Source organism: Buteo buteo, chromosome 25 (assembly GCF_964188355.1).
Source record: "Buteo buteo chromosome 25, bButBut1.hap1.1, whole genome shotgun sequence".
Taxonomy (NCBI): Eukaryota; Metazoa; Chordata; class Aves; order Accipitriformes; family Accipitridae; genus Buteo; species Buteo buteo.
In genome coordinates, this window is record NC_134195.1 from 21,045,524 (window position 1) to 21,070,379 (window position 24,856).

The window sequence follows — 24,856 nt, forward strand, 5'->3', positions numbered from 1 at the left end:
AAAGTGTGTGTGTGCTCTTATTTAAGAAGGTGCTATTGCTTTTCTGATCGCATCATTTGCAGTCTGAAATAAACTAATTTTTTTTTATTATTTTTTTTTTTTGGCGAGGCAGTGAACTGCATCTCATGAGCTATAAATGAGCAGGGTTATTTGTTTGGTTGGTTTTTTTTTTTTTCCAATTTCTTAGAATTCTTTTTAACTTTTTTTTTTTTTCCTCCCCCCCCCCCCCAAGGAGTTAAGGGAGGTTTTGGCGTGGATTTTATTCCCCTCCGCCCGGGCAGTGACCAGTGTGTCCGGCAGGTGGCTGGCATTCTCCGGCGCTCGCCGGCGGCTCCCCCGGAATTACCGCAGTCATTTAAGCCAGGCTGCTCTCATCAGGGGAAGCAGGGAAGAATTGACGTCCAGAAGCTCCTGCCTATAGGATCCGAGCCGCCAGCCGAGCCCTGCTCTTCCCTCGCTTTAAATCCAGCTGGCAAGCGCAGGTGCCGAAAGCCGGGAGAGATTAGCAATGCAGCATGACAGCAACTACCAAAAGTTGCGGCTTTTTGTAATTCCCTTGTTTCACTCTCGGTTCTGCTTGGCAGACCCGAAGCTGGGAATTTAACGAGCCTCGGTTTTGAAAATGCCTCCGACTTACTGGTCTTTGAATTTGATAAATGGCCTTCCGGGGCTGAGGAATACCTAACAGCGAGACCAGTCGATGGGGAAAAGGCAAGTTTCAGGATTTAAACTATGCTCAACGGTGTTCTCCTTTCACCTTATGGAAACAGTACTGTTGAGCCAGCTGCAGTTGCTTTTTGGTTGTTTATTGTCAGGATGTGTCACAAAGTAATATGACTTTTAAACTCTTCTGACTGTTGAAAGCCAGCAAGCAGCAGCAAAATTAAAGCAAGAAATTGATTTGAGGATTTTTCGAAGAAGAAAGCTGTCTTCTGAGAAGAACAAAGTAGGACAATGGCATCTGGAGAGTGCCTTCTGCTAGACCTAGAAACAGATAACTTCATTCTCTACAACATCTCTGTCAACCAGAGTGCAAACCTGTCCCTCCTTGGTGACGACTGGTTCTACCCAGCGTTCCTCTACGCCATCCCCACGATCTACGGGATCATCATTTTGATAGGCCTTATTGGCAATATTACTTTGATTAAGATCTTCTGTACCGTGAAATCCATGAGAAATGTCCCTAACTTGTTCATCTCCAGTTTGGCTCTGGGAGACCTGCTGCTTTTAGTGACTTGCGTGCCCGTGGATGCCAGCAGGTACCTGGCCGACGAGTGGCTGTTCGGCAGAACTGGTTGCAAACTTATCCCCTTCATACAGCTCACCTCCGTGGGGGTGTCAGTCTTCACCCTCACTGCTCTCTCAGCTGACAGGTAAGCTGGCTGCTGTAGCCTTGGAAAGAAGTCTGCATAATTATGACTCCATAAAATGCACAGTTATGAATGCACGTTTTCAGGCAACGTATATTTTTAACCTAATGAGGGAAGAAGAACTTCAGTTAATCTCTGGTTGTTATGAGTGCACAACTTGCGGCGGATGCAGACTGAATGCAGAATGCTTCTCCTAGGCTAAACTAAATGTTTGTGCAGTTTAGCTAAGAGTCTAGCTTAATTAAAAGAAAAACAAGAGCAGATCAAGCTAAAGACCAGAGAGAGAAAATACCATTAATGAAGCTCTGTTAAAAGCTAACGTGTTCATATTTGCCCAAAAGATAATTGATCCATATTTCATGAAGTGTGAAGGCACTGGAGCAGCAATTTAAACTGCAGTTAGAATCAATTCTTTCTAGTGGCTTTCTTCTTTAAGGCTAATAACATGTGAGGCAATATTTCATGAAATATGTTCCAAATATTCAAATGAGGATGCATGAAGCCAGGAATCTCAGTTTGCTGTAGTCAGTATATTTCCCTTGATTAAACTGTTTGCCCCTTATCCAGTCAAAACTGATCCGTGCTGTTGAAACTTTGTCTTCCAATGATGTTTGGTAAAAATTAACATGTAATAGCTATGCTATTTTAGAATATGTGAAAACAAGCTTGACTTTAACAAATTATATGCTTCTAATAAGCCAGGTCTATTTTAGATTTCTGTGAGGCTTTGGAAAACTGTCTCAGAGCGTGCAGATTTAAATTCAAATGACATTTTAATTTGAATATTATTTGGAAGGATGAAGCCTACCTATCTGGAAAGGTTTTAAGTATTTATTAGACTGTTGGCTTTTATAGAAACTCCTATGTACACCAGAGAAGCCGGGATATTTCGTTTCTAATTTGGATGCTTCAGAAAGAGATTAAGGAATACATTGTCACCATGCTAAAGTTATAGAATCTTACAGAAGTACTAAGATTTCCAATGAGAAAAAATCAGTTTTGTTTTGTTTTCAAAAAGACCCAGGGATTGTGTTTCTTGGTCACAAAGAAGTAAAACCAATTTTGCTTTAGGTAGTCCCTTGCATGCCACTCTGTGTCCCTCCTTCTAACCTACTTTAAAACATCAGAATATTTTTGTCCAGTTTTCAAGGTAGTTCATACACATATTTCAATATACAGTACGTGGTCTCAATGAAAGCAGATGATTCCATAGTGTTTCAGAGACAGAACGGTCAATATGTTTATTAACTCTTCCATGTTGGTGTAAGTATAAAAATAGCACTGTCTGCCCCAATAGCAGATGACACACAGGCCTATGTGTAGACAAAAGTCGTCAAGCAACTTGCTCTAAAATTGTTGGGAAAATAGGAAAACTGCACAAATGCCCTAGAAAAGGACCACCTACACTTTTACTCCTGAGTTTCATGTGGTGGCTGGATCGCCTCTGCCTGCTCTGAAGAAAACATTAGGAAAATACTAAGTATTTCTCCAGGAAACTCATCTTTCTAAAGCTGTAATGTAAGTTGTTTTAAGGGGTCTCAGGAAAAGAAAAATGCATCATAAAGAAGATTATTTTAGAGAGATTTCGTGCTATCTAATCACGTGCCACATAAAGTAAATATTGTAAATGCTTTTACTGAGCAGCACATCAATAGTGGGTTTTTTTGCCTCAAGTGAGCAAACAGAACAGGAAACAGCAGCTGTGGCAAGCTTGGGGTTGGTCACTTTAAATTCTGAACTTCAGCTTTATCTGCATCCTATTAACCATCATGCTGCCCTGGTGATCAAACATGACCACACTTTTCAATGCCACTTGGCTATAATGGGGACAGGCACGTGGGAGAAGACTTAATGCTTCTATTTCCAAGAGATCATTTTACCCTCTTCTAATGCATCTGTTGTCCACTGCAGAAGGAGATAATAATGAAACTTTTACCTTTATTAGATCTAGGAATCTTAAATGCTGTACATTGAACCACAAATGGCCCTTATCTATTATGTTTGATGAAGTTCCCATCAGGGAAACACCTGCAGAACACAGGGGCATGGTGGTGTAAGCAGGGTAGCATGAGGACTCAGGAGTCCAGCAGGTAACGCTGCTCGGGTATGGCTCATCTCACTTGGCTTCTTCTGTCTGGGGTGCGGAGGCACTCCGGGATAGTCAGCAAGGTGTCCCCTGGTCCACGGAAAGAGACACCTCCAGAGGAGGCAGGATAAATCACCGTGTCAGGATACCTGTCTCCCTCCTTGGTTATAGAGGAAGCCTTGCTGTTTAGCACAGGTTAGATGCCCGTATTTGAAGTAGCTAATGTTCAGTGATGTGAACCCTACCTGAGATGCCTCATGAAGCATGTGAATGTCCCTGTTCTGATGAATCAAAGCCATAAAGCAAGGGAGAGAAAAAAACTCCCAAACCATCTGCTGTGAATAGCATCACATGGCACTGACTCCAAGGAAAGGGAGACTTGTCAGTCCACCACAGACCTTGTGTCTATAATTCATCTTCTTCAAAAAATAATAATTAAAACCTCTCAGTTCCAGTGTCCTTCCACTGGCAAAAGTAAGTGGGAACAACTGCTGACATTACTGAAGGTATTGTGGTGGTGCCTAGAGAGACCTGGCATTGCAGGGGTCAGAAATCTGCTGTGTAAAGAAAAGCATCAGTGTGATACATCAGGGTCATTTCCAAAGACGTGACCATTGAAACACAAGATGAAAGGCAGTGGGTAGGGCAGATACAGTACGTGAGAGAGCGGTGGGACACGTAAGCTACATGTTAGGACAATTGTACAAATCATCTCGGTCGCTTTGGATCACCTTCTGAAAATAAGGGGCCCAGTCTTAATAGATTTTTGCACAGCCCATGTCATGGGTGCAAGGGTATACCTTCCCGAGGTACACTTTTATTCTTTCCATTCCCACTTTCCCATGTGTTAGGCAGGGTTAATAATACCGAATCTATCATCTGCTGGTGACTGCAAACACTCGGCTAAGTGCCAACCTCCAGCAGAGAGGACCTAAAGCTGCTCAGTGGTTTGACCCACCAAGACCTAGTGGTTGGCAAGAGGATTGACTGCACACTTGCAAACTTTTCTCAAGGAAAAACAGGGACAAACTGCTGATCTCGGCTTTTCCTGCGGTGGGAGCCTCCCAGCCTGCAAGGTGCTCTGTGTGGATATGGGTGCAGGCGAGCGTGCCTGCACGGGTTCGGTTGGGCAGGGCACAGCCAAAGGATCCCCGGGTGCTTAGGTTGGCTCTGTGTACGGTCAGGAGATCACATCAGGCTAAAGCTAAATTATTTGAAAGAGCGTGCGAGAAAGGGCAAAGAAGAGTTAACAATATTAGAGATGTATTTTCTGTGGGACTATCCACTGGCTGCACAGTGCGTGCATCTGTCTAGCCGCAGTTGCAGGAGCAGTGGGAGCTGTCGGCGAGACCTGCTTTCCTGCAAGCTTGGCAAATTTGCCAAGCAGCCGGGAAAGGGTTAAAGTCTGTGGTGTGCTTACAGCCACCCTCCACGAGTGATAAGGCGCCGGGGCTGAGTATACAAGCGCAAGGAAACAAGCAGTCCATGCGTGCGTACGCGTGTTTGTGTGGTTTAGGGCTGTAAATGAGGTTGGCAGGGGAAGGACATCTGTCTACCCTGCTGCTCTGCTCTGTCGAGGCAGCGGATTTCTTCAGCTGCTGCTCAGCTCATCCCAGCAAAGGGGGAGTCTGGGTTCGACCGCTGGCCTGCCCTCGTCCTCCTCCTCCTCCTCGGTGCGAAGGGAAGGGGTCCCGAGGCACCTGTGAGAGCGGTGACACCTGGCCCTGCAGAAAAGCCAAGGCTGGCGCAGCAAGCGACAGGAGATTAAGGAAAATCTTTGCTCAGTAGGATGAAAAGCAGCCCATTTAATTGCCCTTGTCATGGGAGATGTCTTTATTTAATTGACTGTTTCTCCCATGACTGACAGGGTTTGTACATTTGCATTTGAATTACCCAAGCTGTCAAGCACTGATCATACTTCCCCACTGTTTTGCTGACACGGTAAAAAATCGAAATGCCCTGGTGTTCATGCAGTGAAACCTTCCTAAAGTAATGGTGTTTTTACAAGCACCCAGCAGAGTAAGTGTAAAGCGTAATCGGAGTTTACAAGCAGCATCTTTACTTTAAGCACCTTGGATTATCTGGGTTTTAGCACTGGAAAACTGCAGCAACGCCTGCCAGCTGCAGCTGCCTGCTGGTCTGGGGTGGAAGGGAGCGATGGTGTAGTGAGACACACGGCGTGACATTACGTGTGAGGTTAGGTGGCTTACCTTGGTAAGACCAGCTGCTGACAGCAGAAATTGCAGTCGCGTGGGACGTCTGACACGAGGACGTTAGCTTTGGAAAAGTTGACCTCGGTGCTTGGGTGCAGGCATGAACGCAGGGATGCTGCCACTCTTCCAGCTGCGCTGGGTCCCTTGGAGTGGACCACAGACACAACTTCTGATGTTCCTCTGGACTCATATGACAGTGTGTTTATCTAAGAAATAAAAAACTTCAAACAACCCCCTCTCCCCAAAAAATAGTGTGGAAGGAAAGAAACAAATCCAGAATCTCTAGAAAGATACTTTTAAATATGCAAAAATCTTTGTTAGTGGACTCATCTCTTCTGTGATTTGGATGTCTTCAGCCCCTACTATTAATATTATGTACAATACCAGAGGAGAAATAATATCTACATGTCAGTTTATTTGTTTTATTTTACAATCACTGGATTATGTCTCCACAAGGGGATTAAGGGAAGTGTGCCGCCCTGAAATAAAGCTATGGAAAGCCAAGCCAGATTTCCATTGAGTTGACTTACAGAGTGACACTTTTTTTTAATACCATCAGTTGTAAAGTGTCAGGTCCATAGCGGTTATGAATTTATTCCGGTCAGTCTAGTCACAGCATTTATGAAATCCCATCAGGTAACTGAAGCACTGTTTTGGAGCAATTTACTGTGCAGCCTCGGGAAGGTTTTGTGAGGGTGGGGAAGAAAGCCACCCTCTGAACTACCAAGACAGCCTCTAATCTGGTCTATGCAAATAGGCAGAATGATAGCCCCCATGTGTACGTTTTAGATCCACTGACGTGATCTCAGCCAGAACATTGGTCCTTCCAAGCTGGAGAAGAAAACCAGAGGGGCTTCAGACCCCAGCCCAAAGCCTTCCCTCCGACTGAAGCACCAGGCAGCCACTCCTCAACCCTTGCTGCTGGCATGATGTCCGTGCCGCTGCTCTTCCCGTGCTGACGGCACAGGGCATGTGCAGAGAGAGACACACATATCTCTTTCAGCCCATGTACAGAGTCTTAGATCCTGTGTTGCTGGCCACTGTGTCAATATAATATAAACACTCTTAACACCCTTGGTTTTAGCTCTCATTTCCTCAGCCCCTGCATCCGTCTGCACCAAGAGAAACAGATCAAACAGCACAAACTTTCTGAATACCTTGATTAGCCGGAGCAGATGGCCAAAACACGATAGATGTACTTCTATAACCAGGAACATTAGAGCTCCTGTTTATATCAGTGGGACCGGTGCACAAATCCGAGGTTAGACTCAGTGCTAATGTGCTGGAGACTGTCAATATTTAAGCAATCAAAAGGAAGAAAAGTTGGATTACCTATTGTTTACATTTCAGTAAAACCTAAAAACCCCAATCAGTTGTCATGGTCTCATGGTACAAGATGCTGCACACACTGTTAATAAGGAGAGCGACTGGCTGTGGAGAATTTGCCAGCTGTGGGTCAGACTGAACGTGGTGGGCTGGCACGTCGGCATCGCTGCAGGGAGACAAGCTCATGGTGGTCCCATTAGTTCATGTGTTACTACTTGATGTTCAGATGTGGACAACAGCCTGGCTGAGAAGAGTAGGAGGGAGTCGAGCTGAAAAAGGAGAAGCAGGCACAGCCTGTCCTGTATGTGCAGCGAAATATCCAGCAGCTGTTTTGCTCACAGACAGCCCTTGCAATAACCTGTTTTCTTCTTATTTTGAAAAAAGACCCCACTGCTAGCCCTGCGGAGCCCCCTCACCCTGTTTCTCAGTAGTTCCGCACGCGTCTGCCCACCTCACCCCAAACCATGTAGAACATAAGACCCTGCCCGAGCTCCTGCCCATAGCAGGCTCTTCGATTCCCCCTCATACCGCCTGCTGCATACGACCTCAGGTGGAGCAGGGGATTTCGGTGTCCAGAAGACCAGCCTGTACCCTGGGGCAGAAAACGAGGATGATGCCTGGGTCCCTCACAGGGCTGAGGCACCAGAAGGCATCCTAGCAGCAAGCCAATTGCTATGCTGTAGAGAAAGGCAGAAAGCTGGAGTCCCTTGCAGAAAACTCCCCTCCTGACGCTAGGCTAGTGATCAGTTTAACCCGACTGCAGAATGCTGTGGAGCATCGAAGGGAGAAGTGCTGTCAGAGCTCTGCCCATCCTGTCCTTGCCTGCCCTCCAGCCACGGCCAGTCTCTGCAGCTCTGTGGGAAGGTGGCACAGAAAACAGTTCCACAACACCCTGAGAGGAAAAAACACTTCTTCACACCTCCAGACGGCCCTGAAGCACGAGATTTAGACATAGATGGTTGAATGACCTGGGAGAACCAGAGATGCAGATGCTGGACCAGCACTGACTGCACTAGCCATCCAGTTCAGCAGCATTTCTTGCCCGCATCGTGCACTAAGGCCACTGAATATCTCATAGTATTTGGATTAAAACAGACCTTTTCAGTGACACTAGGCAACTTTCTGAGTATTCAGACTAAAGGTGCACATATCACCCTGTCACCCTCATCTGTCTCCGGCATCCTGTTACCCTCACCGCTTAGAACTTACATATTTCAAATCCAAATCCATCTGACCTCTAACCACTGCATAATAATCTAACTAATAGCATAACTGAAGGACTGAGAGAGTTGGGGTTGTTCAGCCTGGAGAAGAGAAGGCTCTGTGGAGACTTTATTGTGGCCTTTCAATACTTAAAAGAGCTTTTAAGAAAGATGGAGAGGGACTTTTTACCAAGGCCTGTAGTAACGGGACAAGGGGCAATGGTTTTAAACTGAAAGAGGGTAGGTTTAGGTCGGACATAAGGAAGAAATTTTTTATGATGAGGGTGGTGAGACGTTGGAACAGGTTGCCCAGAGAAGATGTGGATGCCCTGTCATTGGAAGTGTTCAAGGCCAGGTTGGACGGGGCTCTGAGCAACCTGATGGAGTTGCAGATGTCCCTGCTCATTGCAGGGGGGTTGGACTAGATGACCTGTAAAGGTCCCCTCCAACCCAAACCATTCTGTGATTCTGTGGCAACAGCTGTCAAGAATAACACTAGATTGTGCAACCCCAACATGCAGCTGAAAGTTCATATAGATGTGATGGTCTCTTATGACACCTATGTTAACTGAAGCCACAGAAAGGACTTAAGCATCATGTAACCGACTTAGCTTTATATTAGCTAGCTCAGGTACTGATTACATTAGAGCCGTGACACGGTGAGAATGGCACAGGATACCTCATTTTGTCAGGTGCAGAAGAGATGCTCCAATGTCTTCTCTTGGTCTCCTCTTTTCTTGAAAGATCGCTAATTTTTTTGGCATAATCTGCTCACTTGGGTCCTAGATATACTATTTTACACCTGGCTGAGTTAAAATGGCTTCTCTTAAACTATGGCCATTTATCCCAATGACTCTAAAATATCTTTACAGTCTGGTCAGCCACCGTGTCATCTGCAAACTTTCCCAGCAAGGGTTTTATAGCCTGTTCAAGGCAGCTGGTATACGCAATAAATAACACTGCAGCTAGAGCAGGTTCCCAGGACGCGGGCTAGAAACGGCTCCACACATTGCCACCGTTTTACCGGCACGTTTGAGGACCTGCCAGGGAGGCCATGGGGGTCAGGGTCCCCACCTGGAATGGCCCTGCCTCCCAGTCCAGGACTGCTAGTTTTAACCCTTGTCCCATGGGAGAACAGCAGGAAGTGCATGGGCGTGGATAGGGGAGGGACGACCACGCGTGCCTCAGCACACACGTGTGCTTATCTACATGGACAGTCACCCACGCCAACGTGCCCATGCAGGCTGTGCCTCCCTTGTACGGCAGCATGGCCAACATCCATTTTACATCAGTTATAATGTTGTGACAATATTAAAAAAAAATACTAAATCTGCTGTGCATTAAACAAGACAGACATATTAATTATCACTGTTAGTAGGATTAACCTCTCCATTATTCTATCCACAACTGGGCTTGGGCAACCCAAATACTTGCAGTTTTCTTGGTCACACCTTCCAGCTTTCTGAACTTCAGAACTTTGGAGCCAGTTCTCCACTTCTGGGGAATTTCTCCACTTTTTCAAGATTTCTAAAAAAATTAACACCAGTTGTTACCCATCTGGTTCCTTTAATACTCTTAGGTGTAAATTATTCAGGCTTGCTGGTGTGAAAGTGGTTTGTGTTAGCAGATGGTGGCTCACATCTTCTTTAATATAGCTGACGAGTTTTCTGCTGTATCTATAGCACTGCGCACATGGTATAGAAACCTCCTCCACATTTGGTCTTGAAGACAAATATGTAGTCATTGCTTTTCGCCTTGTCTCATCATTGTTCATATCTTCAACATTTATGTGTATGCCTGAGTTACTGATTTTTTTTTTGTTCTGATGTATTTAAAAATGCACGTTTGTCTGTTACACAGCGACCTTTGATAATTTGTTGGCTCCTCCAGCTTCCCTTATCAGTCACCAACATTTTTAAACTCTGATATTTGCTGTCATTTACTTTTGCTTTTTTTCCCATCTGTTGTATATTGATTTTTTTTTAATTACTTCTTTGAGGTTTTAGCATGACTCCTCATTTTCTCTTATTCAGGGCAGCTTTTTGCCCTGCACAGTTTTTTCAGGGCAAGGTGGGGGAGACAAGGGAGGAGGCTGGAGGTCAGCTACTAGTGTATAGTTAGCATTGTCCCCTTTACATTTATATTCCCAGTCAGTTGATCTGACAGCTGCTTTTAATTTTAGGAAACCTGCTTCTCTAAAGTTCCATATATTTATATATACATGTACATATATATGTATAGCTTTTTCTTCTCTTTCCACAAAATTAAGATAAGCACACCACGGCTGCTACGTCCAATAGCACATTCACTATCAAATGGTTACTGTTTAAGCTCTCCTTCCCCAGTGTGTAGTGCAGTTCAATGGTCTCTAAAATACCCTGTCCCATTTTTTACCTTAGTCATTCCTGGACTGAAATTCCCATTTGTCCAGATTCCAGGATGATGTAGCAGTATGCAGGTATACAGACTGAAATTTGAACACACCCTTTAAAAAGTGAGAACTATGCCAATTCCCTCAGTGCCTCCTTTTTCTTTTCATTTAAATGTAAATTAATAACGAGAGAGAAAGTAGGCAGTACCTGCCCACGTATGTAAGACTAGCCCATTAGAGAAGTCTTTGTGCCCATATGCAATTTACTAAAGTAAAGATTTTAATAACAGATGTCACCCAAGAATCATGCATAATAATGATAATCTTAAATAAGTATGCGGAAAACAGATAGACCCAGAATAGATTGTCAGAGTGTGTTGATGAGTTAGACAGTCTAGCAATTCTGTGGATTTATTGAATTGTCTTCAGAGCTATAAATATTCCTAACATTCATGGTGGAAACAATGAAGAAAGTTTGGGGCATTGCATTTCTCATAAATTTCTTCAGATATTTAGTAAGACTTTTTTTTTGCTTTCCAAGTGGAGCTTCACTTTCAATAAGGCTCCACCTGCTTCATTTATGCAGTTTTTGCATAGTGTCAACTTCTCTGTTGCTTGAGGCTTTTTTGCATGGAAATTGAGCCAGTCCTTCATATTATGTGGGCAAAACAATAATGGGATACTAGTAGAACATAATTACAAAATTTTAATGAGAAAATTTTTGTTCAGTCTATTCATGGGCCAAGACCAGATCAATGGTGATAAGCATTAAGCTTACAAATGGAAACAGATGACAGGGAATCAGAGGAAGTGGGAATTGCACATCTTTTCTCCCTCTTTTGGTTACAGGTGGGAACAGAAGAAATATGGGGACATGCTGACTGAGAGGCAGTTCTTTCATTATTATAATAGGAAGTTGCGGCAATTTCAGGAGCTCGTTTTCTAGAGCTGGGAAGAACTCAGTGTTTTTACTTCACGGCAATTTACGTGACTATTTTTGTAAGACATCAGTCCATTCCAACTAATCCTTGCATTTTTATTTAAATTTCAGGTTCACATTAGCCCAACATCTCAAAATAGAGCTCAGTTTAAACAGATTCAGAAGTTTGTAAGTGGATTTCTCACTTCAGAGAAAAAAACAGAAAGTGGCAATATGGCAAATCTTTCTACCAGCCTGATGCAGTCTAAACAGTGGGGCTGGTAATGAAGCAAGGGCAGGCAAGCCTTCTGAAATTTTGTTTGAACAGGTTTTAACGCACTTGTTTTTTTAAACCATTATACAAATTTGGGAGTGGGGCCCAGGATCTTTTTATGTAAACAGTGTAGGACAGTAATGGATGATACTATTTGGAGGAAACTTTCCTGAAAGTGAAGTACTCCTGCAAATTAATTTTGGGTGGGCAGTGTCCCATTTCCCTATATGAAGGATGGGGAGGATTTTTTTTCTCTTCTTATATTTCTTGCAAGCATGATGTTCAGCTGCAGGAAGATAGGCATGCGCGGAAGGGCTGTGATAAGAAGGGGTAGTACTCTGTGGCAGAGCCTCTTTCAGCCATTTTCTCTTGCTACACTCTTACTGCTGAAAAAAGTAAGGAAGAAAGAGTTATGAAAGCAATTTAGTGCCTCTATTAAGTCAGATTCAATAGATGAGAGCGATGTAGTGGCCAGCACATAGGTGCTATACATTCCTTGCTGCCATATTCAGTCACCAGGAACGTCTCCGACAGCCACCTACCTGTGTGACCAGCCGCCTTCGCTGCCATGACGGAGGGATGTTTCTTTCCCATTGCCACTGGCAGCAATTGCAGTTATTACAAAGGACACAAATTACTTTGGTTGAAATTAAGGTCTACTGACCTACCACTTGTAAAGACGCTGCAGAAGGTGGTATCTCCCAGCTTAAAAAAGCCTGTCTCTTTTTTTGCAGCCCGTACCTACCAGATATACAATGAGGGCTGTTGTATGGACCATCTATATTAATCGCTGACATAAGGGAAGGGGGAAAGGCATTAATAAAAAGCAAACATAAAAGAGGAAAGCAAGCTAAGGCTGCCTACAGCACCAGCTTCCCCATGCAACATAAAGTTACGTGCCTAAAAAACCAAAAACCAGACAGTGAGACATATGGAGCTAAATTAATTTAAAATCCAAGGGAAGCAGATTTTCCTCCCATGCTTTAGTTGTTTTGATTTATTTTTTGTGGCTGTTGTAGCAGGCACAAGTAAGTGGGTGAAGGTGACAGTAAAAAACCATGAGGGATGCACTGGAACTGCCGCCTTAGGGATAAGGTCCTTTCTTCCCCAGTGTGAGAGCAAAATTACAACCCTTCATATCTCTGTGCTTAGGAACGTATAGGCAATATGGCTTTGAGGGCAAAGTTTGTTTATACATCAGCAGGTGTGTATTTTCTTGGCTCAGCTGAGGAGCAAAAAGATGGCTAAAATATTTTGCACCAGCAGAGAAACTGCGTCTAGGAAACTGACATCCATTTTGGGTCTTATTTTGATCTGTGTCTTTGGAGAGTGTATCTGTAACTGTCTTCTTCATGATAAAGCCACCTCTGTGTTTATGTTTGAAGTTGCAGCTTTGGGTCTAAGTGTACACTATTAACCAATGTTTGCATAGTCAAAGTGTTAGAGTACATCAGGTGGTGTTATCGTTAGTTACATTATTATTAATACAAGGATAATGACACAGTTTTCCAGTTTCCCTGGCATATTAACCTCATTGGGAAAAAGTATTTACCACAGAAAAACCTTGTATGTCACATTTTAGCGGTTTATGGTTATTTCAGTAGTTTCAGTTGTGAGAAACAATTATTCAGTGAGCACGACAAAGACCCTAAGAGACATATAAGATATTTTCCAGGATTCAGTGGAGGGGCACACACTCCATGGGCTTCTACCAATCCTCAATGAATTTGTGGGATTATGTTAAGAAGTGATCCTGCATTATAAGTTCCTGAATTCGGGCATTCTGGGTTGAAGCAGCCCTCTCACCAGGCTCCTCTTGGAGGCCTGGAGACTGACCTGGAGAAGAAGGTTGGCACCGGAGTCGCTGTGGCTGCTGGAGGGTGAATCCTCATGGTGCCTCATGAACTGCGATTCTAGTAATTGCACGTTAGCTAGCCCCACGTGTAATTTCTTCGTGTGGGCTTCTTTGAACAAGACTGCGAGACGCAGACATCGCTGGCATCCATCCCAGCCAGAAGGTCGTCGGTAGCTGCTGTGCATGAGGCAGGTTGCTGCTTCACAAGCACAGCAGGAACAAAGAATTTCAAAGACTGAGCAGTAATAAAGGTCAGCATCTCTTTCATATTTCCTATCAGATTGGCAACCCAGTCATTTTCACCTGGGCCGTTTGATAACTGGAGAGAGATTGGAGTTGATACAAGTTCTTGACTGTATCATTTTTTATCCAACTGAATCTTCAGAAGGCATATTTTTCTTTTTAAGTTTTGGCCTTTTTTGTAGGGCACAAATCATACCTCTGGTTTTTAATCTTTTTCAAAAATTTCTTTAAAAGCAGATTGGGAAAGGAGTTCAGCTGAAAAAAGTGGTATCAAACAGTAATTAGAGACTGAATGTGAAAGCAGCAGAGGTGACAAATCCAGGACCATGTCTGGATCTGCTTCAGACAAGCTGAGCACGCAACGTGACACATACTCTCGGAGCCTGCGCTACTGGATGGGTGAAAAATAACGCTGCTGTAAGACCTTTGCATGAGGGCTCACTCGGCTGGCCACCCAGGTCCATGGCTGCACTGAGGTGTATAGGCATATTCATCAATGTCCCCTTCAAAGTGGATTAGATTACTCAAATACTGGGTGTTAAATATGGGAAAATTCTGTGCCTCAGGCTAGCTCATCGAAAAAGAAGTTGCAGAGGACAAAGCTGTGGAAAGTTTGAAATAATATTTGACACACAAGCTGGAAATATAGATGCTGAAGAACAGGACCAGCTGCCGCTCAAATCCAGTCTACCTTGCTGCAGTTCTTAAGAAATGTCCAATAAATTGTAAAATCCAGGGTTGACCCTATCAGGAAAGCGGTGTGGAAAAGTAAAAGAGTGAAGGAGTTTCTGAGCCCCACTCAGAAACCAGCCAGGAGGTGCAGGTTTTTCACTCCCTGAGCACCGACCACAGAGAAATCTTCCACTGGTCTCCCAGCCCAAGCCCCAGCCCGGGGGTCCGACGGCTGACGCGTGCCCCCCGTGCCCTCACACAGAGCAACCCCTGCAGCTGCCGTCCTGACCCCAAGCTGGTGTGGGAGAGCGGGGATGCTGAGGTGCAAGCTGGGGAGAGGCCCCCGACACATCAAGAAGGTGGCTGGAAAGGGAGACTCCCGCCAGATCAATACTCACCAATTAATACTCGGAGGATAACAGGGATTGCTGAAGATTTCTGAATAAGTCAGCCCACCGTCAAAGAAGTCATGCAGATAGTCAGCAAAATAATTTGATTCAATTGTCAGGCTCTTAAGAATATATCTACCTGTGTTCTTACATCTGAGAACTTACATTTTCAAACCCTATTTTCTACCTCTGTTTTTTCATCTTTTTATGCTTTCAACGTCACGATTTGAGTCTACGCTGAGCGCTTTGCAAGCCATTTCTAATTATGTTCTTTCAAAATTTTATTGTTTGAAAATCCCATCTCCAATTAAAATGTACTCATAACTTAAAATGGATTCATTTGCTGACTCACCCCACTTTATTAATGTTAATAAAAATAAAACAGAAACTCTCTTTCTCCGTATTCTTCGATTCGTTCATGTGAGTGGAAGTCAATGCTGGAGAATATTCTCTCAGCTGGCTATATTATGTAAGAAAATCCCTGAAATAATTATGCTAACTTGTCGTGTTGATAAGTACACAATAAACACCTGCTGAAATACCTTTGAATTAACTAAATTTATTAATATCTTAATACATAATTAATTTCTTTTTGCATTTATCTTCCTTAGGGTTTACTGAAGATGTGAGCTGGTGTTTCTGTCAATAATCTGTAACTGGAAATCAGGCTATAAAATGAGCTATTTCATCTACATTGTTTTAGTAATCTGCCTAGCTCTTCCATTTTATTACTGCAATAGTCGTAACATCATATTTGTTTAAGTGCTGTGATTTTCTTCACCTGAGATGATGATCTTGCACTGGAAGATTGTGCTTTGTAGTATGACACCAACTGAATCCCCAGCTTCAGAATGCAAGTTAAAGAGGTGCTAAGCAAGCCTGAAAAATACTGTATCTGGCTGCTGCAGCCATATAGCTGGAATAAAGGCAAGCTGGAGAGCTTGGAGAATAAGTGGTTAAACAGAAGACTATTGAGCAAGGTGTTTGCAGTCCATTAAAGAAAAAATCATCTACACAAGTCACCTGTGGCATTGTATGATGAAACATCTGCAAATGATGAGCTGTCCAGACACAGTCTTTATAAAAATAAATATAAATAGATGTAATTGTAAGTATGTATATACTTACGTATACATGTATATGTATAAAATATATGCATATAAATATACGTGTATATATATAAAATACACACACAGATGTACACACATATATACCCACACAGAGGGAAAGGGTAGGCATGCTGAACAGGGTATTGCTTATAACTAGAAGTTGAATGTGTGTTTATCCTGCAAATAAGGCAATTACCCAGCTAAAACAGTGCAGAACTGACAGACTCCTCTCTGGGATAAGGCAGGCTATAGTTTGCGGGGAATCGATGGCGTACGTGAAGTGTCCCTGGTTTGGGCTGCCCGGTGGATGGACCCTTCCGTGCCGCCTGCTCTCAGGCAGGGCATGACGCCTGCTACCTCTGCTCCCATCCCAGTGCCCAGTTGGGCTGGCTGAAGGAGCCGGGGTCCTGGTAGAGCTTGGAGACGGGCTGAAAGAGCAGCCACGTGGGGATGTACCCTGCCACGCCAGCAGTGGGCTGGGACAGCCCAGGGCCCAGCACCCATCAATCCCCAGGGAGCCGACAGTGGCAAAGGCACCAAACAGACCATGGGCAGTGGGAGGGGGATCCTGCAAAAGATGTCCAACTGATTTTAATTGTTATGATAATGACCCTAAATAATAATTTATGAAACCTGTAGATATTTCTTCCTAATTATCTTTTTTTTTCCTGCTATGTTCCTTAAATGCATATGTGAATCTTGATTTACTTGGAGTGCACACTCCTTCCAGAGCAGGGCTCTAGCAGATATGAAGCTCTTCTGTTTTCCAGTCCTCTCTCTCCTTACACACATCAGGTTCAAATAAGTTTGCTTCTTTCATTTTCTTGGATTCTAAAGTACAATTTTCTGAAAGGCTGAAATCATGAAAGACAAAATTGCAAGTCAAAAAAAGTCTTCTACGTATCTAGCATAGCAAACAATAATTTTTTTTCTTCAAGAATGTCAGTTAGCAGCTCTGGCTACTTAGCCTGCATGCATTGAGTTACAGACAACTGTTAATTGCCAGCTACACCACCAAACAGCAATTAAAACGGGCAACACGCTCTTTGTAGCCTGAGAAAACATAAGATTTGGCTTGCAGGAGGCCAGTGTACTCACAATTCACAATGAAATATATGGCAAAACCTCCATTCAGTTTCCTTCAACACTATTCTGTGAAGGGGTGCAAAATGCTGTATGCTTTTGAAGAGAAGTCTATGATTGCATTTCCTATCTTAATGCTATTTGGACATACATATTAATGTCAGCCAGCACCGTGCTTTGTTGGGTCGATTACAAATTAAATGAAATGAGAATCAATACATGAAACTGAATGGACTCATGACAGGTAGCTCTGGTTTAAAATGAGAAATCTATTGAAAACATTGAAATTTAAAGCACCAGAAAAAAATTCACAGTCTTAAATAAAGAAGGATTTTGTTTGGGGTTTTTTTCTAAATGGAACGGATGAGCAAGAATACAATGCTTGAGTGTTGGGGTCAATAATTTTTTTTTTCTTTTTTCTTTTTTAGGTATAAAGCTATAGTAAGGCCAATGGAGATCCAAGCATCCCATGCACTGATGAAGATTTGCGTGAGAGCTGCTATAATCTGGATTGTATCCATGTTGCTTGCCATCCCTGAAGCAGTGTTTTCAGATCTGCACCCTTTCCATGATAAAGGGACTAATAAAACCTTCGTCAGCTGTGCTCCTTACCCGCATTCTGATGGGCTGCATCCCAAAATTCACTCGATGGCATCATTTCTCATCTTTTATGTCATTCCCCTATCTGTCATTTCAGTATATTATTATTTCATTGCTAAGAATTTGATCCGGAGCGCTTACAACATCCCCGTGGAAGGAAACGTGCATGTGAGGAAACAGGTAGAGACTTGACTTTCTACCAAAATCCGCATTCCCTGTGAATCTGGGAGTAGAGTGTGCATACAGGGAAATTTACCCTGGGACAGACTGCCCCTGTTGTGCTGATTTTAGTAGATTAGGTGGGCTAAAAGAATTCAAATGGTTGACACAAGCCACGGCACACCGCTAAACAGTTAAAGCATCTTCTCCTGTTTCTAAGTTCGGAGAGTTTGGCAGGGTGGTTGCCATGGCAAACACAGCAGGATACCCATGCCAGAGCCTGGGGAGGTATTGACTAGGATGCAGGGAAAGAAGCAGAGCTGGGGACACTGTTTGGAGATTGAAGCTGAGGTGTGACACAGCAGAAAATCAAAACTTCTCAAAGTTGCTTTGTCAGAGAGAGGAGCTTGGATAAAGCCTTGCTCTACCAAGCAGCCCCTCTCCACACGGAGGGAAAGGCTGGCTCTGTAATTCAGTCCTCCGGACTGAAAAGTAAATGGGACACAGCAATGGGGGAGCGGAGGGGGGGAAGCCCCTTCTGCAAGGTCCCCCCAGGGCCAGGAGTACGGCGGGCCAGGGCAGGAGGTGCGCAGTGCTCCGGGAGGGTGGCAATGCCTCCTGCGCCCACCCCGGCTCCAGCTGCAATCTGCTGGTGCTGTGCCATGTCCAGAAACCAGTACAGGCTAGAGGGGGGCTAGGGGAGTGGAGACCAGAGGAGGACAGTGGTGGGCGCAGGGTCCTCAGGAAGGAGGAGAGAGCAGGACCAGGTGGGGTCCTCACAGTTGCACTGAAGTGATATGTCTTGTGGATGGTGTGATCTTTGCAGCGTGATATCTCAAGAGAAAAGGAAAGTCCTGGCTTCTTCCCTTAAACCCTTTGGTCATTATAATTCTCTTTCTACAACTGCCTCTTTTTCTGTTGTCTCCAGAGGGGAGTGGTGTTGGACAGAACAACCTGCCCACCTGTAATAGTAAGTCAGACTGGTCAATCTGAATCTGGTCCAATAGATGGTAACCTCAGGTTTCACCTTAAGATAGTCTTTGATTTATGTAAGTAGGCCATTTGCTCCAGAATAATACAGTCTGTTACTGATCCCTTTGTACCCTTGAAAGCAGAGCTACTTCTGTTACTGTCACTCTTGAGTGTGGGGTTTTTTCATAAAAATCCCCAAACCATCCCACCACAGAGCTCACAGTTGGGCTGGTTCAACTGGGACCCATGTATTTCAAGTGAGTTTCATGCTCTCGTTGAAAATGTGTGGCTGAAAATGTGTGAGTCCTGAACCAAGTGAGGGGATTTAGCCAGGATTTGGCCAGCCTAACTCCAGCCTTTCAACTGGAGACTGTTTCCTCTTGACTGCTCCTTTTGTAAGCAACTGGCAAGAAAAAGTCATCCCTAGGGGGGAATCTAAATCCTGCATGAGCAACTGGGTATTTCAGGTCAGTGCTTAAATTTGAATGCATCTGAGCCTTAGGTTGTCCAAGTAAGTAAATAACAGCAGGGTAACTTGTTTCTAAACAACTTATTGACCTTGACATATTTACCTTATTTACCTTACCTCTTCCTTTCAACTGAGGTGTGCTTCAACCTAAGCTGAAGTGACACAAGTCATTCTTCAGCTGAACAAATTCCCATATAATTGCACCCAGCTGACATCTCCTCCTGAGGCTGACCTAACACAATCATCTCACGCAGCCATCAGGTGCTAAGGTGAAACAGTGGGGCTGGAAAGTTGTGGTTTCTGCCCGTTAAATGATGTGCAATCCCTGAAATCCTTCTCCTTTTCCCCTTCTGAATGTGCACCAATCTTTTTCCCCTGCAGGCCATTTTTCTGCTGGTTCAATGACTGGTTTGATTAGTGACGATAAAGTGAGTAGTAAAAGCAGCCCTTTCCTCCTTTGGTTTTGGGGAGAGAGCTCTAAAGAAAGCAAAAGACCAGGCTGCAGTCTAGCACCGTCAGTCCATCATTCCCGTCCTGCAGTGCATTCAGGAGCTATAGGTCTCCATCTGAGATAACTGGTATCGATTTCTTTATAGCATTGCTTCCTTTCTTTATAGTGCAGATGTGGCCTCAATAGCCCTATATCAGATTAAGGATACATTTTAAAAGAATATATGGTTTAGCCAAGGAGAGCCCTTTCTCAAAGGATTTAATTTTCAGCCCACTCTCTGGAGACATTATCATCTCATACATGTCAATCCTTCCCAAGCTCAATGGCTGATTTTCAGTCGGTGCCGTTAAAGGGGCACCAAATAAAGTCAAAATGGGCTTGCCGGGTCTCTTCTGCCTACTCCCTGCTTGCAGGGATTACCAGAGAAGAGAACGTTACGAAGCCCTGAAAAGTCAGCGGCGTTGTGCTTTCTGTGCCTACGAACTTCTGGCTGTGCAAGCTCTCCCAGGGAGCAGGGCATCTCAGCAGCTCTTTCTGGGCGCTCTGTCTGTCCTGTCCTTTCGGGTGACCTCCGTCACGGCTCTTGTCTTTGTTAGGAAGAAAGATGTGTTTTCCAGTGGCATTGTTATCTTAGTGTGGAGCACTGGTGGACAAAAGACAAGGTACAGTTTACCTCAGCTCCCCTTGGCTGAGCAAGACCTTTGGGTTGACTCCAAGCCTGTACGCATAAGTAAAACAAAAGTGCTGCTTGTCTGCTTGAAGGTTATACTGCGTGCTAGCTGACATTGTAAAGGCACCGTTCCCTGACAAAGCTCAAATTATGCCGAGAGGTGCTGAGAGGTCATCCGTCTACTCACCACCTCCATCTGCCTTCTCCTCGTGGCCCAAGCTCTTCCAGCTGAAGGGGCCACCTCACCAGTGCCTCGCTGTTTCTCCGAGTACAGGATTTCTTCTCTCGGTTTCTCTGGCTCCTGTGGCCTCTGAGTGCTGCACTTGGTCTCCAAGGGCTGTGAGCTGTTGGCAGCACTTTTGTGTACATATACCACATGGCCCCAAGGCAGAAATTCCTGCCTCTGGGCTCTGTGAAATATCCCAGACCCCTACCCCATAACTAATAATAATAATAATACTAGTAATAAGTTAATATATATAAATTACATATGATTGTATATATTACAGATGGATAACTAATGCAGGTGTCCACACTTTTGTTGCCCGAGCTGGGATTTTACAAAGTGACAAGCCATTGGAATTTTGTCTCTAAACAGGAAAGACTACTTCCTTATGTAATAAATTTTCAGAATTATTTTTTTTTAGGGGAAGGGGATTGAGGAGAGACAAGGAGGGCCCTTGGCTCAGTGTTCACCTGCGGTCCAGGTTGCCCTGCTATCGCCATGCCACCTGGCATGCGCTAGCCCCAAAGCTGCAGCACTGGGGAAATAGTTAGCTACTGGTCTGAGCTCGGAATAGCTACTAATCTACATTTCTCTTTCTTCTTCCAGATTGAATCCCGTAAGCGCCTGGCCAGGACAGTCCTGGTCTTTGTGTGCCTCTTTGCCTTCTGCTGGCTTCCCACTCACATAATTTATTTATACCGGTCCTACCACTACTCAGAGGTGGACACCTCAGTGCTGCATTTCATTTCCAGCATTTGTGCTCGGATCCTGGCATTCACTAACTCTTGTGTCAACCCGTTTGCTCTCTACTTGCTCAGCAAGAGCTTTCGGAAACAGTTCAACAACCAGCTCTTCTGCTGCAGAGCTCGCCTCCTCATCCGGTCCCAGAGCATGGCCAGGAGCACCACACGAATGACCTCCCTCAAGAGCACCAACCATTCCCTGGCCACCTTCAGCCTTATCAACGGCAACCACGTCTGCCATGAAGGCTACGTCTAAAGGGCACAGTCGGGGACTGCCGCATCATACGCCTGGTGCAGCTGCTTGGTTTTGCTCCGTGGGGAGGATGAGTAGCCCACGCGCGCACACACGCATGCACACAAGTGTGCGAGGAAGTCCGATGTGCTCAGAGAACTCGGAGGAGCTTGAAGCATCCAACATTCCATCCTGGGCTGAGGCATCACCGGAGCAGCAGATCACTGAGCACCAGCCCGCAGGATCTCCCTGGGAAGCGCTGCGTTGCTTCAAGACCCACCGCTTTTAATGACAGCAAAGTGAGCATCTTAAGATCAAATCTAGTTTGGCTCTGCAGGTTCTTCATCGCTTTCTGCTCAATCCCGAACTCAGGCAGACTTACAGCAGTGACAAAGACCATATCAGGTGCACAAAATTTGTCAGAACATTTGCATCCAGCAGTTCATGGTATTATGTGTTTTGACACCAAAATAAATCCATTTAAATAAGGTAAATACTTTTACAAAGGAGTTCAGTGTAGGTCATTTACAGACTTTTCAAGTATTTATTAATGTTCTGACTACAGTATTAATTCATGGTATAAAAGATATCAAGAGTTTACTGGGGCACGTTGGTGGCCCCATCTGAAATGAGCAGTGTCTTGCACAACATCAATGTGAAAGCAGTAACGTGAATAAATGTGAGCTGGAATATGTTTACAGTTTTCAAATGTGTGAGCTTTTGCAATGTTGTGGAGGAGGCAGCAGGGCATTTTCCAAGCATTACTGTTTTGCTCTTCCTGTCTTCAGTGTGTGAGGCAGCAAATGTTTCACCACCTACAGGGTACCACAAAATTTTAGCTGGGTTTGGCTAAGGGCAGGCAATTAATAGAAAATGAAGCACAGCTATTTTTCATGCAGCGATGCTTTGTAAAACACTCTAGTTTTTCAGTAAAAGCTATCAGCAATGCAAGGTCTGATCTCCAACCCACAGGTTTTTTCCTTCTATCTTCACAGAAATCTGTGGAGACACAGGTCCAAAACTGGCTAACAGATTGTAGAATCAGGTCTTCTATAATGTTCACTCCAGAGCAGCTCCCGTGTCAGGTACCAGCTATTCTGGAAACAGGAGCACAGTGTCCTGCAGATAACAAACTCGTGAAGCGTGTGGGCCATAGGACAGGCAATGAAGCTGCACACCTGATAAAGAAAGCTGCTGCAAAATGAGGCCATAAACCAATCACTGTAACAGAATATTGAGTGTTTAATGGCCCTCATCCTCTTTGATGATGATCCTTTTCCTCACCCTGGCAAAAGAAAAATGAAAGCTAGTAAAACTTTGTGTTGGTCTTGCTCTCTGGTTGTAGAAGAAGTCATGTGTGCAGTGTAAAAACACTCACCCCTGCACCTGCGGGTGCCCAGGGATGCTGGTGGGAGCTGCTGTCTCCAGGGACTGCAAAAGGGCTGCAATGCAAAAGGCAGAGCTCTGAAAATTTTAGCTGATTTTGCCTTCGGGAGCGGTGCCCTGGGTGAGGTTCAACATGCAGGTATGTGAGCTCAGGATGAGGCCACACCACCACGCTGATGTGCTGGTAAGGGCAGTCCTCCCCTGTCCCCCCACCATCCCTGGGCACCACTGCCTGGGGCACCCCCTCCTGCCCCCACACCTCGATCAGCCTGAAAACTAATGTGGTGGGGTTATTTTACAGCTGAGTCTACTCCCTTGCTTAGCTGACTGTGTAGCTATGGCGTTAATTTCAATTTACTGGGCTATCTGAGGTCCTCATTTACTAAAATTATCAGCAGGATGGTGCTTTCCCTGAGCTTTAACATGAAGCCACGCACAGTACCAGAAGCCCAGTCTGTGACCATTTCAGAGGGTTTGGTTGAGTTTTGAGCTGTTTATGACATTTCAAAATGAGAAAAATTTACCTGGTCTGAGGTATTTTACTAAATATTTTCTACAGCCGTGTAAGAATTTAACTGAAGGCAAGCAGGAATGAATTACTTCAACAGCAGCCACACCACCTGTGTTGCGTGATGTGTCCTCCTGGTTGGTAACGAACAACAGATTACTGTTGCTTTACAAGACGCCCCAATAGTTTCTGAATTCTTGTTTCTGAAAGAAAGTGTGAAACACAGCTATGATGTGAGCAAATCATAAATATGGGGAAAAGAGCATTGCTATAGCTCCCTCAGGGCTAAGCTGAATACAGACCCTGCCTCCCTGAGAAAGATGCTGTTTTGAACACAGCAGAGTTACGAAGATACAGCTCCATGGAATTAAATAAATGCTATTGATTTTGCCCTTTCCTTCCTAACAGAGCTAGTGACCCCTTCAAGGACAGGAAAGATGCTTTTGGCTCTGGTCTGGAAATTGCTTTCCAAAAATGCAGCTGCAGGTATCCACATATGTCATAGCCTCATTGTTGCTTAATTTTTCTGGGTATTTCTTTTCTTTTTGTTTTCAGAGCTGACAGGCAAAACTTTAGGGGGAGTTCCATGCAAACTGTAATCTTTTCATCAGAAGCTAAAATGCCTACATCTTCTTTTAATTTTTAGCAACTTAGATCAGGACTTTTCAGATGAAAACTAGAATGTAAATTTGCATTAACTTTCTTCATTTTATTCAGATCCCTGCCCCCCATTTAATAGCTTTAAAACAATTAGGTGGTTCTGTGGAAAAAAAAAAAAATCAATTAAAAAAAGGTTCCTGGCAGAAAGTATTTTGGAATGTATTTCACAAACTTACACTCATTTTTTAATGCCATAGAAAGAGCAAATCTGAGGTTGGAATTGTTTCTATTTCATCTCTGTGTTAAAATAATGAAAAAACCCAATGCAGCAGTGGAGGTCAGGGAAGGGAGATTTCAAAAAAGTTTTCTTCCATATCCTAGCATGTTATTGAAATATTTGTAGCTGTACCTGTTTTTTTGTTTCTCGCTCCTTGTCTCATTACCTTGGTTTCAAAAACACGATGTACTTTACACTGCTGCAGCAGTCTAATCCCTTATCTAGAGCTATCTCGGTGTTTGCTGGCACACCTGCAGCGCTGATTCTTTCAACCTGGAGCGTCGTCTGCAGCGTTTCATGGGTTTGATAAATATTCAAAGTGCCCAAGACACCCAGTGCCCAAGTCACCTGGCAGGTGACTCCGGAGATGCTCACTCAGATGCTGCCGAGTTCTGGGAAGCTTTGCGGTCCTCAGTGGGGACGGCCCCGGGCGATGACCCTGGGGTGGCTC

The 24,856-nt window shown here is 44.3% G+C and overlaps 1 protein-coding gene across 1 annotated transcript; it reads left to right on the forward strand.

The window, feature by feature from the left end:
* Positions 1-954: 954 nt before the first annotated feature.
* GRPR (gastrin releasing peptide receptor) lies at positions 955-21,738 on the forward strand. The gene is made up of 3 exons (XM_075057368.1): positions 955-1,373; positions 17,541-17,892; positions 21,266-21,738. Exons 1-3 carry the CDS (start codon positions 955-957, stop codon positions 21,656-21,658), a joined length of 1,164 nt encoding a protein of 387 aa, XP_074913469.1. The 3' UTR covers positions 21,659-21,738.
* Positions 21,739-24,856: the final 3,118 nt, after the last annotated feature.